Raw genomic sequence first — 16,656 nt, forward strand, 5'->3', positions numbered from 1 at the left:
TTTTATAGAGGCAGGCCCATGGAGAAAAATCTTTAACCTGCTTTAGTCACAATAATTTGCCCCCAAAGGCTTGTTTATTCCCTTTGGAGAAGCTACTATGGCCAAAGGAATAGCTGAATCTCCACTTCAGAATCTGCCCTCAAGACCTTAAGACAAGTGCACGTAATAGACAGGAAGCAAATCTTCCAAGTTTTATTTACAAAGTTACAAGCTGCCAAAATCGGGAAACATACTGGATGCATTGGCATGAAAGAACCTGATGACCTTTTAGCTCCAGGCCCTACCTTTACAAGAGTCCCCTGGCATCACGCAGGTCTTCTCTCTATGTGTAGTTTAGTCTAAGTGACATCACTGCCACAGCTTATCTGTGAATGCAGTTTCCATCTTCCCAGCTCAGGACCCCATGTCCAGGCCTCCTCCTAGGTCATCATCATCCTCAGCGCTGAAGCCAGAGAAGCTGATGGGCTGACAGGCTAGGTTTCGAAGGTTCACCAGGCAGGCAGTCTGGGTGGTGCTGAAGTTGGGAACGGCAACCAGCAGGACAGTTTGTTCCTCGGGCCCTGCAGAAATCAGATGGAGGAGAAATGGGGACTCATCTGAAACCCCTGAACCATCTCAGTGGGCACTGAAAAGGGAGGCAGACCCTTGCAGGCAGTCATTAAGGGAAGAGCTAAGCTATCCCTTCTATTAGGACATATTTAGATGCAACTCCCAGAGCCCACTAGGAACTATACTAGTTCCAGAGAAATCATAGCAGACAGGGGACTTTGAGTTAATGATATAATCAGCACAACATATAATATATAATCTATAATCACCTGTCAGAATTCTCAAAGATCAAGGAAACTACCTAGCATTGGGCCCTGGGCATTTTCAGGTCTTAATAAATAGGTCCAGATTAGCATCTACATTCTTGGTGAGCTAATTGACTAAGAGCACCTTCATTCTACCAAAACTTTTCAGCCCTAAGGCTCCAGAAAGAGCTTGGGCTAGTTCCAGGGTAGCAAATATTAATAAAAACCACCACCCTGTATTTATGTAGTGTTTTAGCTGGTAAAACTAAACACATCTATAATCTTATTTCACCTTCACAACAATTCTATGAGGTAGGCAGAACAGACATATTAATGAATTTTACCGATGACGAAGGGGAGTTCAAAGAGGTTAAATGATTTGCCTAAGACCATGCAGCTGTTAGGTGGCAGAGCTGAAACTTGACCCCAAGTCTTCTGATTCCCAACTCTAGTCTACCCAACATATCACTCTGTTCTAGAATGCTAGAAATCCATCCCGTGTGTGTGTGTGTGTGTGTGTATGATATGTTCCAATCTACATGAGACACTAGTCCCAAATGAAGATATAGCCCTTATGTACTGGTCTGACCTTTAGTGCCCTTGGCATAGATGGAACTAACCTCTGATGATTTTGGAGTGGAAATTAGGAGTGTTGCCACAGAAGTAGACATGGGGGCACTCAGGGAAGATGAATGGGTCTGTTTTGTAGAAGGGGTAACATCCTGGAAGGGGGAAAATACATAAAAAAACAAACAATCAAAAGATCAAAAAGGCAGAAAGAGAAAAACTGTCTCAGGTGTCATTTGATTTCAATTTTATGGGCCCTTGGGGCAGATGGGAAGAGATATATAGTTCTAAGGGGCCTCAAGTTCCTGGACTTTATATATAAGAAAAACCTGAGGGTCCTCAGAACTGCTTTCTGGAATCAGCTCTGGTTCTAAATCCCTTACTCAAATAGGACAGTACAAATTTATTGTTTGGACAATAGGAATTGTTTGGACAAAAGGAATATAAGTTCATGCTAAAGAATCACTAATCCTTCCTAATCCTTCCAATGTGCTCAATCCTCTCTACCTGACTATGAGTTTCATTACCAAGAGTGTCAGGTGCAGTGGGGCTGATGTGGCCCACCCGTAGGGTCCATTCTAGGATCTCCAGATGATCCTCCATACTGCTGTACCGGAAAATGTCACTCACATTCTGTCCCGATGTCCCCAGGAACCTGTAAGGCAAATTTCAAGCTGGTTCTATTCTAACACAGTCCTTCTCTGTTCTTGGGAATGACACAGTTGCATTCTGTTCTATGTGACACTTACAGGCTTGTACGATCCCTGAATAACCCAGGTCATTTTGGACACTTGTAACTGGTGTGGTCCAGTCTTGAAATCAGAAAGTTATAAACACCAGTACCACTTCCTACCTCCACTTGCAATTTCCACTAAAACATGTACCTTCCCCTAACGATTCAGTCTCTAGTAAAATTAGAAAAAGTTTTCAGCTCAGTCAAACCACCTCGGAAGTACCTGACTCCGTCAATGGTGGCCTGGTAGGGGTTGGTGACCAGCTGCAGTGTGGAATAGGCAGAAGCCAGTGGGAACATGCAAGGATGAAGTGGCTGTTGAGGTAGCGTGTAGTTTGTTGGGTCAAATTCACCAGGCATCACATCCACAGGCACTGAGGCCTAGCACAACAGAGAACAGGAAAAGTTTGTCAATATTCACCCCAATCCTTATTCCCAAATTCCAAATTCCCACCGACTACAGGCCATTTGTTGCCCGATTCCAGTTCTAAGGATGTGATTTCTAACAGTAACTATAGTCTCAGGTATGCTTACACTTAGTTGTAGTAGGATCTCATCCAACATCTTGATGGCTTCCACACTAGCTGCCTGTGTTTTCTTAGTTAGGTATTTAGCCTGAAAGCAGAAATCCCCATAGTCAGTGTCCGTCCCCAAAGAAAGTGTGGATCAAAGAATTTTTCCCAGAGCCCTGCACTCAGGCCTCTTAACTGCACTCTGCTAGGAAGCACAGAATGGAACTCAGTAACCAAAGACAAAGCCGAGAGTCCTGTGCTGTTGACTTCACCATCCCTACAGCCATTAGCCCTCTCTCTTCAAAGTAGAAAAGTGAGCCTTATGTCAAAAATCAGTCCCACCATCCATCTCCAGAGAAAGAACTGATGGAGTCTGAATACAGATCAAAGCATACCATTTTTTACTTTTATTTTTTTCATAAATTTTTTTTTGATCTGTGTCTTCTTTCAGAACATGACTAATATGAAAATATGCTTTGCATGATTGCAAACCTGTATAAACCATATCAATTTGCATACTATATCAGGGAAGGGACTAGGTGAGGGAAGGAGAGAATTTGGAACTCAAAATTTTAAAAAATGAACATTCAAAATTGTTTTTATATGTAATTGGGAAAAAACAAAATATTATTTTAAAAAAAAGAAAGAATAGGTCTCACTGTCTGAGCTATTTAAGGAGCTGACAAAAGGAAAGAATTTATGTTATTACATACTCTATTTCCCTGATAACACAATAACACCAGGCATCTTGGAAAAAGAATCTTTGGATAAACAAAAAGGGGTTCCAAACAAAGAAGGTACAGCACACTCTGGGAAATTTATCACTAGAACCTAAATCCTTCTTAATTCCAAATTCCCCAAAGAAGCTCACAGAGATCCCCCCCGCCAAAGCATAAGACAAGAATTTTCAGGGATACCAGGCCTCTCTTCAGGAGAGGGTCCAGGGAGAATTCAAACAGGTAGAATCCATACCTTACTGATGGAGTCTCTGCTCTGGGTGTTCTGACTGAGTAAGTTCCCAGCAAGAATGACACGAGAGATGTGGGCGGCGCTGCTCTGTTCTCCTTCATCGCCTAGCTGTCCTGTCACTACATCCACCATCAACTGGGTCCCCAGCAGGCTCTCACCACTGCATCCACCCAGGCCCAGACCAGATACCAGCAGCACAAACCTGCAAGAGAAGGTCAGTAGTTTCCTAAGGCTAAGCTGGTGCTAGTACTCTTCTGGGTGGCCCCTAAACGAGAAGGAGGCCTCAGCAGAATTTCAAAGGAAATTCCCAAACCTGACTGCAGATGAGTGTTTCAGGAAAACAAGACATTTGATGTTCTTGGTACTATGAAATGAGACTTTACAGCCCTTGAGGCAACAGTCAAGTTAAAAGATATAGCATAGCTTTGAGTCAAAAGATAGCCAAGAGCTGCAACTAAAAGCAAATGTTAAAGCATTAAAACCTCACCTGTCTGTATCAGGTACTGTCATAGGTTTCTGGGGTGGCAGGTCTGCAAAGCAATGATCCTCCACCAGAAACTTGCCATCATCTTGCACGGAGCCCAACACTGCCAGCACTATTCCTGAAGAACAGGGTAGATCAGAGTACCAGAGTTAAATGGAGGAGCCTAGTGGTGTATTCACCTTCTTCTTGTTGAACAGCAGCATAGCAAGGAGGTGCTCATTAAATTCAGATGCCCAAATTGTCAAGACTATACTAACCCCTAATCATCCTCCACCCCTTGGGGTGAGGGATTCTCCACTGGAAACTCAAACCAAGTTGTAGCCCTCTTGGTGATGCTGCCATTGGACAGAAGAGAGTAGTCTTCTTCATCCACACCCATCTAGATCTTCCTTGCACCTTGTAGGTGTATATTTTGGCTTTTTAATCAATCCACAAAAATCTACCTTCTCTTCCTCTCACTCTAAATTCCTCTTCCCTTCTCCTTAATTGAGAACGAAACAAAACCCTTGTTCCAAACACATATAGTCAAGCAAAACAGATTTCAGTATTGGCCATGTCTAAAAAAATATATCTCATGTTGCACTCTGAGTCTCTTACCAGTCTATCTGGAGATGGGTAGCATATGACCCCACTAGGTCTAATCATAATGTCCATCCCCTCCATGAGTACAAGTAGATAAGCACACACTTGCACCATGTCTATTGTTGTTGAGTTGTTTTTAATCATGTCCAACTTTTTGTGACCCCACTGGGTTTTCTTGGCAAAGATACTGAAATGGTTTGCCATTTCCTTCTCCAGCTCATTTTACATATGAGGAAACTGAGGTAAACAGGGTTAAGTGACTTGCCCAGGGTCACACAACTAGTAAGTGTCTGAGGCTGGATTTGAATTCAGGAAGATGAGTCTTCCTGACTCCAGGCCTGGTGCTCTGTGCACTATGGCACCACCTCGCTGCTCCATGCACTTGTACCATGTACCTGTTACTAATCTGGACACATCAAGAGTGCCTTCCAGTTTGATGCGTTGTAACTCATCTTCCAGAATCAGTTCATCGTCTGGGTGAATATATTTGCTCCGAGAAGGCTGGGGCAGTAGATTATGCTGGAATATCAAAACAGAGGGTTTTTTTAGGATCAAAGTTGCTACAGCTCAAGTTTCTTATAATTTCTCCAACATAACAACCCACTTAGCTTTTATATTCAGCCTTGTTCCTTTCTTCCTATATTCAAAGGGCTTACTGCTCCTTCAAATGCCAGTCTTATTTTTCCTGTGTCCATGCATAAGGCCTGACCTGCAGTGTCCAAAGAGCTAAGAGGCCTCCACATTTGGGCTCTGTGGGGTAATGTTAGCTAGATTTGTATTTGAACATATCTTTCTAGGAACAACCTTCTGTAGTGTTCTTCAAACTCATGGTATTCTCCTTGTTCTAACCCCCCAACCAGATTCTTCCAGCTTTAGCTTTCCCTTCCCAAGAGCATGGTAGAGAGGTTAACTTTGCGGCTATGAGGTAAAAAGCTCACCTCTTCACTGATTTCCCGAAGGATGGAAGGCTGCAGCTGCATGGACTTGAAGAGAGTTCCCACCACACAACATTTCTCTCCAGGCTGCAGTTCACAGAGCTTCCTTACACTTACTTCACTGCCTGTGGATAGCAATGGTTATGTCATCTATCAAGGCTCAAGGGAAAGTCAATAGGAAGAGCCATAAGGATTGGACTCAGGACTCCCTCAACCTTTACCCACAGCAGAGGGCCATTCAAGATATAGCCTCACGAGAGAATACTTTAACAGAATCCTAATCCCTCAAGCAATCCCTCAAGATTCTGAACTTCGGAATTCTATTCTCTGGCCAGACCACAAACTCCCAGCAGTTTTTCTCTCATACTCTCCCATGCCTTCTTTTCACAATGTGGAGGACAGCAGTTAACAAGAGAGAAAACTTGGTACCCACTAGTAACAACAAAGGTATTCTGTGACAAGGCAAATGAACTAATGATGTGGTCCTGAACTTTGTTCTTCCAGGTAAAACTTCTCAAAATTTAGAGCTAGAGGAGGAATTTAAAGTACTCCACCTGTGATGTGAAAGCCCAGACCAAATCAAAAGAGAACAAAAGATTTGGGAAAAAACATCTCTCCTAAGAATTTTTTTTTCCTTTTGAAAAATGGGGGTGGGGTGGGAAAAGGAGAAAAGATTATGAAATCTGAAAAAAATATTAATAAAATGTTTAAGATAAAGTGTTATAGCTCTGGACATCTTTTCAGATACTTGCTAGCTGTATGATCCTGGCCAAGTCACTTAACCTGTCTGCCTCAGTTTGCTCTACTGTAAAATGGAAATAATAGCAGCACCCAACTCCTAGGGCTGTTCTTAGGGTCAAATGAGATAATTACTATAAAGTACTTATGACTGTGTATGTGGCACATAGTAAGAGCTATATAAATGTTAGCTATTAATTGTTGTTGTTGTATAGATACCAAGAGGGAAAAAAGAGGGAAAAACAAAAAGATAAAGTGTTATAAACATGTAGTCCCCAATTTGTGCCCAAATTCTAAAAGTTAATATGTAACTTGGAACACATAGAAACAATGTTACAAGTAATGGTGAGGTTCTCAGGCCAGACTGAAACATTGATACTTATTGCCTACTAACTTCTAAGTTACTCCTCAATGGCCAACTTGGCTCATCTGACCCAATCTCTCCCTCCACTGTGTTCCCTGTCATCATTCTTGGTCATGTCAATCTTCATGTTAATTACCTAATACCCTGACCTTGAGGAACTTTCTGAGCTCATTACCGTCATATCCTCCAGCTCCACTTGGTTTCTGTCACCAACGGGCACAGCTACATCCGGGACAGCATCATGACTCAGGACTCCTTTCAATTTAAGATTCTGAACTTTGGAATTCTATTCTCTGGCCAGACCACAAACTCCCAGCAGTTTCTCTCTCATATTCTCCCATGCCTTAGTGAACCTATTAATCTTTGTGGTGACTTCAGTTTTTGACATATTACTATACTTCCAGTCCATCATTGGTTTTACTTGTCTCCCTACTTACATTGAACTGTGGGGGTCAACATTTCAAGAGTTTATCTGCCACCACCCTAGAATGCCCTGCCTCCTTTACCTGCCACTCTCTCTCTCCTAACCCCCCAGTCTTAGGTAACTCCACTATTTTTCTTCTGCTCCTTCTGCCCTACCACAAAGCATAGCTAGAGGACGTAGTTTAAAAAAAAAACAAAACACAAGCCTATTAAATCTACTACAAATGTTTTCCAACTTCATCTAGGCCCTCACTACTGAGTGGCAACTTTTAATCATCTCTTATCGAGCACAATGTCTTGTACATAGTAAGGGCTTAATAAATGTTCATGAAATTGAATTTTTTTATGGCATTATTCCCTATAACAACTATTCTTTTCCACTCTTCTCAGTCCTTTAATCTGCCCATTCTCATTCCTAAGCAGGTAACTACATCTTTTCCTACATTACTGAGATCAAGATCAGCCAGTATGACCTCAACTTTCTTCCTCTATCCCTCAAAACATCACTAAATGTCCAGAGGTGGCCTTCTTCATCGCCAAAGCATTGATCCTATACTTGTATCCTTGTATCACATCCTTCTCTTCTTTCTCCAGATCTTGCTCCATTAGTCATCCCCTTTTTCTTTCCCAGTTACTCTCCTCCACCTACATACATCCTTGTCTTCACTTTCTTTTAAAAACAAAAACAAAACCATTTCCTGAAGCTATTCTCCTATCTCTATCCTCTCTTTCACTGACAAACTTCTAGAAAGAGGTGTCTACATTCACTGCTCTTTAACTACATCAATATCCATTCATCCTTTAACCCTTTATAATCTAGCTTTAGTCACACCACTCTACAAGTTGCTCTCTCAAAAGTGACCAATTTAATTCAACAAGTATCTATTAAGCACCTATTATTGTAAGACACCAATGGCCATAATGCTAATAATCACTTTCTCCTTGATCTCTCTTCTCCCCTCGCTTCTGAGGCACTGTGCTTACTTCTACCTCTGATAATAATCTGTCTACTCTTTCTCCATCCATTCCCTAAATGTAAACAATCCCCAGTTCCCTCAGCAATCTCATGTACTCTCACTTTGACTACCACTTCTGTGCAGGTGATTCTCCAAATTGACTTCTTTCCCAAGTTTTTTCTTATTTTTTGTAGCTAACTGCAGAATTTTGGATAATGGCACCCACTATCCTCCCAGATACCCATACTTGAAATCTGAGTTATCTTTAACACCTCCTTCTTCCTATATCCAGTCATCAGGTCCTACTGATTCTGTCTCTTGAAGCCTTCACATCCTTAATGATCCCCCTGTTAACTACCTGAATTTAGACCATTAATACATTTTGTTTGCAAGGGTCTCTCATCCCTGCAATCCATAAAACACACAAATGTCAAGATTGATCACATGACTCCCCATTTAAATTTTCCATTGTCAGCGGAATATAGTTCACGATTACCAGCCTGGACTTTAAGGCCTTACATAATCTTGCTCCTGTTTCTTCCTCTACCCTTATCCCATACTACTGGTCTTTACAAAAAGTATACTACAACCAATCTAGACTAGATGTTATTCTCATAATTTATCCTGAATTTTCCTTTTTGTTCATGACTTTTTATGGCTGGAATGTATTCTCTCCAACCTCATCTCTAACTGCTGAAATCCTAACCAGCTCAAATATCTCCTGTTCTAAACCTTCTCTGCTCCTCACCCTCCCAGTTCTCCCCCACCCCTAGCCTCAGGACAAATGATCTTGCCTTACTTGGTAACTTCATGATACTTTATGCCTTTCTTACAGCATTTATCATATTTTAGTATTGGGGGGGTAAGGTTTACAAATATTAGTTCCGTTACTAGACAGTAAGGTCCTTGTAGGGATGGGCTGCATCTTATTTATCTTTGTATTCCCTTCTTATACACAGTAGGTACTGAATAAATGTTTGTTAAACTGAATTGAAAATAATGGCTAAAGAAGCCTACAGAGGAACTGGGCGTAGGACAGAAAACGTGGCATGGCAACTATCTGATATAATACATGTCATACAGAGGGACATTGGGTGAAAGAGGCTTTCTTGATACAATCCAGCAAACAAGCATCCAAAGGAATTCAGGCTTATGAAAGAAAATGAATCTAAGCATATTAATATGAAAAATACAAAGAAAGAAATTAATATAAAAATAGTTACAATAGTAGAGCCTAGAAGTATATATAAAGCAAAGCCAATGAGGATGGAATCATGCAATTATAATCCATTCTACCCCTTTACTTCTAAATGGAGAAAAGAGAAGCTGTAGGGGAGGAGTATATAATATGAGCAGAAATAGCCTGAAACATGGGGACCAGCTCCTTCAGAAAGATTCAAGCAGTTGTGGCTAATGGAGAAGAGAGCTATGCTTTACAAGTATGTCAGGATGGAGAAGCAGAGAAGAAAATTAGGGGGAAAGGAAAACTTTGAAAAAAGATAAAATCTAGCTGAAGATGAGAAAAAATATCTCCCTTTGTTAGCAAATTGTAGAATTACTACTATGGAAGAATGTAAAAGACTACATAAATAAAGAACTTCTCTGATTCTCTCTCAATAACTCTAAGAAAAGCCTACTACTTTCTAGTGGGTAAAAACATAATAATAGCTAACATGTATGGTGCCAACTAAGTGCCAAGCACTGTGCTAAGAGCTTTACAAATATTATCTAATTTGATCCTCACAACATTCCTGTGAGGTAGGTGCTATTATTATCTCTATTTTATAGATGAGGAAACTGAGGCAAACAGCAACTTGCCCAGGGTCACACAACTAGTACATGTCCGAGGCATTTGAACTCATGTCTTTTTGACTCAAGGTCTTACACTTTATCCATTGTGCCACCTACCTGCCCCTAAACTTACAAACTAGTAAAAACATTCCCCAAACTTCTATCACTCACTCCAACGTTGTCTAGCCCGATTCACCAGGAGGGGCGTCATATGAACAAGACGGGTAGCATAGATGTGGGCATACTGCCGACTAAAGCTTCGCTCCCCCAAACGAAAAGGCTGGGAAGAGTTAGTGTAAGTTGTCACAGGTACTCGAGCAAAGGTGGAGGACTCTGTTGATGGTGGAGACAAGAGTGTGTGGGCCCTCTTTGAAGCTTGCTCTGAAAACATGGCCGAGGTCCTAGGGCCGGTGTTTGCCTTGGGAATACTGCACCTAAATAAAGGAGAAATTGGTTACTGTATATTTTCTTTCTTTTTTTTTTTTAAGGCAATTGGGGTTAAGTGACTTGCCCAGGGTCACACAGTTAGTAAATGTCAAGTGTTTGGTCTGAGGCCGGATTTGAACTCAGGTCCTCCTGACTTCAGGGCCGGTGCTCTATCTACTGCTCCACCTAGCTGCCCCTTATTACTGTATATTTTCAAAAAGCCTCCTGTACCTACTCACCACTAGCCTCGTTTAATACACAGTATCAGGGAGGCACATGGGAGGTAAAGAGATAGTTCTAGGAGAAACCAACTTAAAATTAGGTAAAATATCATCTGGCAAGATTATCAGTTTCTTGAGGGCAGAGACCATTCTTTTTCCTTTGTATTGCCTACAGCATTTGCAACAGTACACTGCACTTAGTAGGTGTTTATATTCAATTAAACAAACATTATTAAATGTTTGTTGAATTAATAATAATAGCTAGCATTTACATAGTGCAAAGCACTTTACAAATATCTCATTTGATACTCATAACAACCCTGGGAAGTAAGTGCTATTGTTATCCCTAGTTTACTGATGAGGAAACTGAAGCAGTGGTTAAGTGACTTGCCCAGGGTCACATCACTAGTAAGTGTCTGAAACTAGATTTGAACTTAGGTCCTTCTGACTTCACACCCTGTGCTCTATCCATTGTGACACCTAGCTGTCTGAATGAGTGTTATTGACAGAATGAAAGCAGTCATTCAATAAAGATATCTGTGTTTGTCTCTGTAGTCACTTGATGAAGGGGAAGGGGGAAACCAGGGCCAAGAGCACTTTTCTACTTCCCAACTTGATTCAAACTTATGTGGCTCAATGCAAGTTTGCAAAATGATGGCATTAATTATAATCACATATATTTCTGGAAAGAGAAATGGAATGGGAACCAGGAGACCTGAGATCTAGTTCCTCATTATGCTATGCCACTTACTACCTATATGACAGTGGGGAAATGACTCTCTGGGCCTCAATTTCCTCATCTATAAAGTAAGGGAGTTGGACCAGATGACTTCTAAGATCCCTTCCTGTTCTAAAGCTATCATCAGTAGCCTTGAGCAAGCCACTTAAAAATTGCTAGTGTTCTTCATTTGTAAAATTAAAGGCCTGGAAAAAAATTATCCTTATGATTCCTTGCATCTATAAATGTCTAAGATTCCATAGCCTAGCATTCAAGGCCCTCTATTAGCTAGCTGGCCTTCCCTCATTTCTAGCTTCATCCATCATTTTTTTCATACAAAGCCTTCTTTCTTTAGCTCAAGTCAATCAATTTTGCATTATTGGCACATGATTTGCTAGTTTCCATCTTCACTCATGTCCATCCCTAACTCCACCAACCCATATCTACCATTTCCTTCAGGACCTGGCTCAAAATCTGGTTCCTTCAAGAAATCTTCAATACCTAATACCTAACCCTATACCATTCTGATCAAGCTCTTGGCTCAGTTGTCTTTAGCCTATGAACTGAGAACCCCACAGGAGCTGTGGAATTATGGCAAAAGGTTCAGGAATTTAGTTTAGCTCCAAAAAAAAAAATAAATAAGTGAGGGAACTTAGTATAATAATAACTCATTTATATAGGACTTCAAGGTTTTCAAAGCACTTTCCTCATTCTATAACAAGGAAACCAGGGCCCAGAAAGATCAAGTGATAGGTTTGTGGTCATAAATCACCTAGTCAGAGCCAGAGGGGACCTCAGAGCTTATCTAGTCAAGTCCACTCATCTTATACATGAGGAAACTGAAGTAAAGTGACTGGCCCATGGTCATGTAGCTAGTCAGTGTCAGAGGTGGGATTCAAAAACCACCCTCAGTCTTTCCAGAATATTAATGACCTAGCCCAGGCATTCAACTCTGACCTCCTGAATCCTAGCGTAGGGCTTTTCCCTTTACCACAGCACAGTCCCTTTTGTGCTTTACATCTTTTCCTTTTTGTGGCCCTAAGCCGGAGACAGGAGGAGTTTCATACTAGGCAGGGCTCTCCCAGTTTCAATCCTCAAGCTCCAGGGCTTCATGGCTGAAGCTGCACACTGGTTCTTGAACTGGAATATAGCCATCTGTGTGACATATCTTTCTTTATATGCATTTTTTTTTATATTGCTTCAAGGTTCACAAAGCACTTTCTTCACAACCATCAAGGGGAAAAGGGACACAGCGGAAAATATACTCTATTTGGAGTCAGAGAATCTGAGTTTAAATCCTGGCAGTGCTACTTATTAACCCTTTGCAAGTCACTTAACTCCTCTCTGGGCCTCAGTTCACAAAATTTGTAAAAAATGAGGGGGTTGGACTAGATGACCTCCCAGCTCTAAATTTATGCCATGAATTCTGTGAGCATGGATATCATCATTTCTACTTTACGGATGAGTAAACTGTGGCTTAGAGATGTGATTTTGACTCCTGGAGCATTCAGGTCTGACACTAAGCAATCTCTCTGGTATTGAGGAGCAATTTGGTCTCACTGGAAGTAGGTTGGGAGTGAGAAGAGAAATAAACTTAAGAACCAGAAGGAACCTCATAGGATAACTCGACCACCTTCATTTTAGCAATAAGCAAATCAAGACTCAGAGAGGGAGCTTTTCTCATCCAACTTCTTTACAGATGAGTAAACCGAGGCTCAGAGGGTTTCAGTAATTTGCTCAAGAGCACACAACTAGTGTCAGAACCGGGAAGTAAAATACAAATCCAGGGCTCTTAGAGGCAGGGTGGTAAAGCTGAAAAAGCATTAGATCTGAGGTTAGGAAGAATCCAGCCTCAGACACTATTATGTCAGGAAGGCAGCATGGTACACAGGGTTCTGTCAGTGACCGTTATCTTGGGCAAATCACTTCACCTCTCTGGGCCTCAGTTTCCTCGTTTGTCAAATGAGGAGGTAGGGCTTGAGAAACCTCTGAAGTTCCTTCCAGCTTTATATCTATGATTTTAGGTGTGACTCGTAGTCATTTCGCCTTGGAGAACCGTAGAATGGGGATGCTGCCCAGATAACGTGGCTAGTCCTCTTTCGCAAACCCAGAAGCGCTGAAGAAGTGTCTGCCAGCGACACGAGACGCCCAAGGGTCCCGGGCCCCGCCCAGACCCCATCCCTGGCCCGGCTCGGACCGGCCCGGCTCCGCTCGCGCGGCCTTCCCGCCTCACGCCCGGCTCAGCTGGGCCGGGCCAGCGCACTCCCAGCGCTCGCTGGCCCGTCAGAGACTCGGCTCCGCGGATGCCAGGGGCGGCAGAGCCCACGGGCCGGGCCGGACTGGAGCCCACAGAACTGCCGGCGGCCTACACCGGAACCACTTACTCACCCGCGCGCGCGCCGGGCCGCCACTGGCACCTCACCACCCGCCAAGCCCGCGCTCCGCCCCGGAACCGGAGGCCGGAGCCCCGCCGCCTTCCCCGATTGGAGAGACACTGCGCTCGTCACGCCCCCACTCCTCCTCCGCTCGAGGCCCCGCCCCCTTCCCTGCCCCTGCCGCGGAGAGCGGGTACCCCGGCGAGGAGCGCCAAGGCCACAACCCCGCCTCACGTCATCAGGCCCCGCCCCTTCACTTCTTCTTCCGGACCCGCGAGGGAGACAGCGTGGAGGCTGATTCTAGCTATTTTGAGGCTGCGCACTCCCGGCCTCCCGCGCCTAGAAGGGCGGTGTATTTGCGTGTCGGTTTTCATCATTATAATTTATACTTCCATTGTGCCTTAAGGATTAGAAATTTCTCTCTTTTCCAAAATGAATCTAAGTCATTTCCAGGTGTTATTCACAGAAATGCAAAAAATAGGGGTTCACACCCCTTCTCTCCATCTTTCTGATAAACGATGACTGACAGATGAAAGATGTGACCTGGAATTTCTACAGAGCATCCTCTGGTCCACCTTGGGCTTGAGTCTACTGAACCAAGTCAGGAGAAAACAGCGAACCCTACCCCCTCCCCTAATGCTGTAGAGATCTAGCACAATATAGTCTGCATGTTGTTCCACTTACAGGCTTGAAAGCTCCTTGAAGGCAGAGACTGTCTTTTGCCATTATTATTGTTATTATTATTATTTTATTATCATTATTATTATTATTATCGTCATCATCATCATCATCATCATCATCATCTCCAGTGCTTAGCACAGTGCCTGGCACACAAGAGGCACTTTAAAAATATTTTTTGACTGACTGATTCTTCCCACCTCCAAGCCCTCCCTGGGTGTGGAGCTACTTATACGCTCAAGACTGTCAGAGCTGGAAGAGAGCTGGAAGAGAGCTTGGACATGAATGAATCATGGAATCATCCCATCCCTCCAGCATTAAATACCTGTTATGTGCCAGGCACTGTGCTAAAGGCCACAAACTGAGAAACAGTCCCTTAAGGGGCTTACATTCTTGGTGGTGGGGAGAACGGGTGGAGAACAACCAGCATTCCCAACATTTATTCAGCAAGCATTTATTTAAGACCCTATTGTGCATTATACTGGCTGAGACCAAGGTGGGAGTGATAAAGTTTATATAAGTATGTAAAGTTTATATATGGCGCAGTTCTTGCCCTCATAGGGCTCACAACCTAACATAACAATTATTGACCAGGAAAAGATAGATCTGAGGCCTTAGAATCTATCTACTCTGATTCCCTTATTTTACAGATGAGGATGTTGAGGCCCAAGGAGGTGAAATAACTTCCAAGGTCACAAAACAAGTTAGTAGCAGAGGCCAAATTCTCATAACTCCATCTAGTTGGACATCTGTTTCATTACCTTTTGAAATCATGGTGAGCTTTAAGTACAATGATGAAAGAAGTTTGATTTATGGCATCTGCCTTGTTATGGCTCCCCCTACCCTCCAACTCTTCTCTCCTGGTGTTCCCCTTCTCTCTGCTTCCTCCCTAGCTTATTTACATAATTGACCTGTGTCTGAAGACTTGTGCCCCCCACCCCCACCCCAGACTGCATCTCTCAGGAGGGTTTGAGGTCAGTGAGTACACACATCCCAGAGATCCTAGGTGAAATGATGGCTTGGGATGTCCCTGGGTGCATAGACTTCGGAGATTACAGAGAGGTGGCAGTATGGCAGCAGTGAGGAAGGACTCTTTCACCATCTTGACCATGTCTGTGTGCTAGGCATGGAAGCTCCCCACTCCACTAGTAACAGAACAGACAGTGAGAACAGCAGAGTTATTTTAGACCTTAGTGCACCCAGCAGAACGACGAATTCTTGTCCAGATGAGCAGATCAGAGCCAGGAGGGGCAGGATGGAGGGATTCCTGCAGCCATAAAAGTGACATGCCAGAAATCTCGTGTCCAGCCATCAAATTGGTAAGGACCAGTCATCATCCTGGTGCGGACCACGACTGAAACATCCCTTCTAGAATGGGGGCAGGGGTTGGGAGGTTCGCCATGAGCTCCTGAACTGTCTGTTTCAACCTGAATCAGAGGCTCCAAAAAATGAAGTTCCACCCTTGGCGGGGGTGGGGGTGGGGGGGCGAAAGTGGGGGATTGAGTTGGCTTTTTTGTGCTTTCATTTTATCACCTTTTCATTTAATACAACCAAACTACTGGCTAATGTAACCGTTTGCTGCGTTGGTAAATTGGAAAGCTAGGTTGACACTTTACTCCTCCCATCTTTGTGTGGGTGGGGCTTCCCAGGGACTTGCTCTTTCCTTGAGGGCAGGACTTTCTTCCTAGCTCCCTCCCTTCCAGGGGTGTGGTTTCCTTCCTTTCCTTTCCACCTTGCTGCCCGCCATGGATTCTCTAGGGCAGGTTCTACCTTGGAGCAGTTTGTGTAGCATCCACACTGCCCCAGCTCGGGACTTCCCCTGGCCCATTGGTACTCCCTTTGATAATCCATGGCATCTCAATACCTCCCTTGTTTGACTTCTTCTGTCTTCCTGGCTCCTCTTGCCCTCCTGCTTCTTTTTCCCATAAGTCCCTTAGCTCAGGGTAAAACTCTGGAAAAATGAAGGCAGGATCATGGGAAATCTCCCACAGGCATCCATCCCCCAGTTCTCATCTCTGTGGTGATGCCTGCAAGCTGTGTGCCAAGAGAGTACTACTAAGATTATAACCTGTAAAGGCTTTATTGACACAGCACCTGAAGAAGGAAGGGTATGACAAGTCGGTGGGGAAGGGCCAATGAGACTGAATAAACGGTGCTTCTAGACGAGATAGGTAAGAAAAGGGAATTAACAGCAAGGGAAAGAGTGCTTCAGTGACAACCGTATCCTCTGGTAGCTCAGAAAAGACCAAGCTCTGGTCTGACTCCTACTGACCTCATCTGGAGTTTTCTTGGCAAAGTTACTGGAGAGGTTTGTATTTCATTCTCCAGTCCATTTTACAGATGAGGAAACTGAGATAAACAGGGTTACGTGACTTGCCCAGGGTCACACA

The 16,656-nt window shown here is 43.3% G+C and overlaps 1 protein-coding gene across 1 annotated transcript; it reads right to left on the reverse strand.

The window, feature by feature from the left end:
• Positions 1-176: 176 nt before the first annotated feature.
• On the reverse strand, positions 177-13,647 carry POLD2 (DNA polymerase delta 2, accessory subunit). Its single transcript, XM_027848006.1, has 11 exons — positions 13,602-13,647; positions 10,020-10,282; positions 5,580-5,701; positions 5,037-5,160; positions 4,063-4,177; positions 3,579-3,777; positions 2,629-2,709; positions 2,318-2,475; positions 1,889-2,016; positions 1,415-1,516; positions 177-560 (listed from the first exon to the last, which is right to left on the reverse strand). The coding sequence occupies exons 2-11, from the start codon at positions 10,237-10,239 to the stop codon at positions 394-396; spliced, it is 1,416 nt and encodes a 471-aa protein (XP_027703807.1). The 5' UTR covers positions 10,240-10,282; positions 13,602-13,647; the 3' UTR covers positions 177-393.
• Positions 13,648-16,656: the final 3,009 nt, after the last annotated feature.

Source organism: Vombatus ursinus, unplaced genomic scaffold (assembly GCF_900497805.2).
Source record: "Vombatus ursinus unplaced genomic scaffold, bare-nosed wombat genome assembly UNPS02000580.1, whole genome shotgun sequence".
NCBI classification, from domain to species: Eukaryota; Metazoa; Chordata; class Mammalia; order Diprotodontia; family Vombatidae; genus Vombatus; species Vombatus ursinus.

What these genes read in the sequence shown, in the direction of transcription:
- POLD2 (XM_027848006.1), bottom strand. Translation starts at nt 10,239, where the DNA reads ATGTTTTCAGAGCAAGCTTCAAAGAGGGCCCACACACTCTTGTCTCCA. An exon ending in GCAGAGACTCCATCAGTAAG is followed by an intron (nt 2,710 to 3,578) that starts GTATGGATTCTA and finishes TTCTGCTTTCAG; the next exon opens with GCTAAATACCTAACTAAGAA. An exon ending in AGATCCTACTACAACTAAGT is followed by an intron (nt 2,476 to 2,628) that starts GTAAGCATACCT and finishes CTGTTGTGCTAG; the next exon opens with GCCTCAGTGCCTGTGGATGT.